General features: G+C 36.4%; 1 protein-coding gene across 1 annotated transcript; it reads right to left on the bottom strand.

Annotated features, from left to right (window-relative positions):
• Nucleotides 1-600: 600 nt before the first annotated feature.
• LOC113364310 (DENN domain-containing protein 4C-like) lies at nt 601-1383 on the bottom strand. Its single transcript, XM_026606799.1, has 3 exons — nt 1083-1383; nt 688-1015; nt 601-622 (listed from the first exon to the last, which is right to left on the bottom strand). The coding sequence occupies exons 1-3, from the start codon at nt 1381-1383 to the stop codon at nt 601-603; spliced, it is 651 nt and encodes a 216-aa protein (XP_026462584.1).

A 1383-nucleotide genomic window follows, 5' to 3' on the forward strand; every position in this document is an offset into this window, starting at 1 on the left:
TTTTTTCAAAAAAATTTATTTAATTCGTTCATTAATGTGGTCGCCTTCAAAGTAGTCCCCCCCCCAGATATAATACACTTATGCCAGCGTTTTTTTCCAATTTCGAAGCCCTTATATTCACTTTTTGATATGTCCTTGAGCACTCTCAGCGATTTTCTTCAATCGAGGAAAACCGCCGTCCTTTCATGGGTCTCTTCAACTTTGGAATAGGAAAAATTCACCAGGGAGCCATATCTGGTGAAATTTTTGCACTTTGCAACACTTTATTTCATTTTTACGCAAAAATTTAATACAAATTCTTTGACTTTTCAATTCTTCCATTGTAAAAAATCGCCGAGCTCAGAAAAACACGTCGAACCTTAGCGACTACCACAGACAAGTAAAACAGTGAATATAGCTGAAAATTTCATCATACTTTAGGGGCCATGTATACCAACACAATAAAAAAAAAATTTTGACAATCAGACACTCCAGACCCGCGAAATTTAATTATTAGTAATTCCGGGTACTTTTTGAACACACCTCGTATATATATATATATATTATATATATATATATATATATATATAAATTTATACTTATATTTATTTCTTATCACATCTAATCATCGTCTAAAAACCACCTGTGCAAACAAGTAGATACAACTATGTATAAAAATATATATAATAAAAATTTCATAACTTTTACCTTGTTAATACTGCTGGTTTATAACTTATCAGACTCGGCCTATTCATCGATTTCTTATAACACAAGAAAACATCGCTTCCCATCATTCCCTTATTGAGATTTTTATTAATCAAGCAGAATGCATGAGGCGGATATTCCCCTTTACTCTGGATAACAACACACAGATCCGTCACAACCAAACTGTTGCAGCAAGCATCTTTTGAGGCTCTTCGAAAGGTTATGAAGGTTTTTGATGTTGAATTATTTACATTTGCCACTCTGCCTCCGAGAGAGGTTAGGATCACTTCTGCGTCTTGCATTAGGCGCTCTTTTCCTTCGTACATCACACCTGGGTGGTAGTAATTGATAGTTGAAAACATGAATTTGTTCTATTGTTATTTTGTTTTGTTTCTCACCGATATCGACAAGAGGTGGTTTATCTCTTCCCCTCCGATAGCAGAGATAGACCTCAGGAGACCGTACAGATCCATGATTCAAATCCGCAGGCAATCCAGAAGGCGTGTATTCCAAGTGTATATAATCCTCCGGCACAGTCTCTCCCAGTGTAGGGAACACCACAGCAATATCTGTGATAGGTGCTGAGCTAATACTGCTTTTAAAATGTCCCGATTCACTAAAAATACTATCATCTAGTAGCTCTGGATTATCAGGTAGCCCCGGCACAACAAAATAGTCTGCTACGCGTTTCTCTTCCAT

The sequence above is a fragment of the Ctenocephalides felis genome, unplaced genomic scaffold (genome assembly GCF_003426905.1).
Source record: "Ctenocephalides felis isolate EL2017-DRISC unplaced genomic scaffold, ASM342690v1 CF-g0.4_SCAFFOLD_00845, whole genome shotgun sequence".
Lineage (NCBI taxonomy): Eukaryota > Metazoa > Arthropoda > Insecta > Siphonaptera > Pulicidae > Ctenocephalides > Ctenocephalides felis.

What these genes read in the sequence shown, in the direction of transcription:
- LOC113364310 (XM_026606799.1), bottom strand. Translation starts at nt 1,383, where the DNA reads ATGGAAGAGAAACGCGTAGCAGACTATTTTGTTGTGCCGGGGCTACCT. An exon ending in ACCACCTCTTGTCGATATCG is followed by an intron (nt 1,016 to 1,082) that starts GTGAGAAACAAA and finishes ACTACCACCCAG; the next exon opens with GTGTGATGTACGAAGGAAAA. An exon ending in AAACCAGCAGTATTAACAAG is followed by an intron (nt 623 to 687) that starts GTAAAAGTTATG and finishes TTGTTTGCACAG; the next exon opens with GTGGTTTTTAGACGATGATT.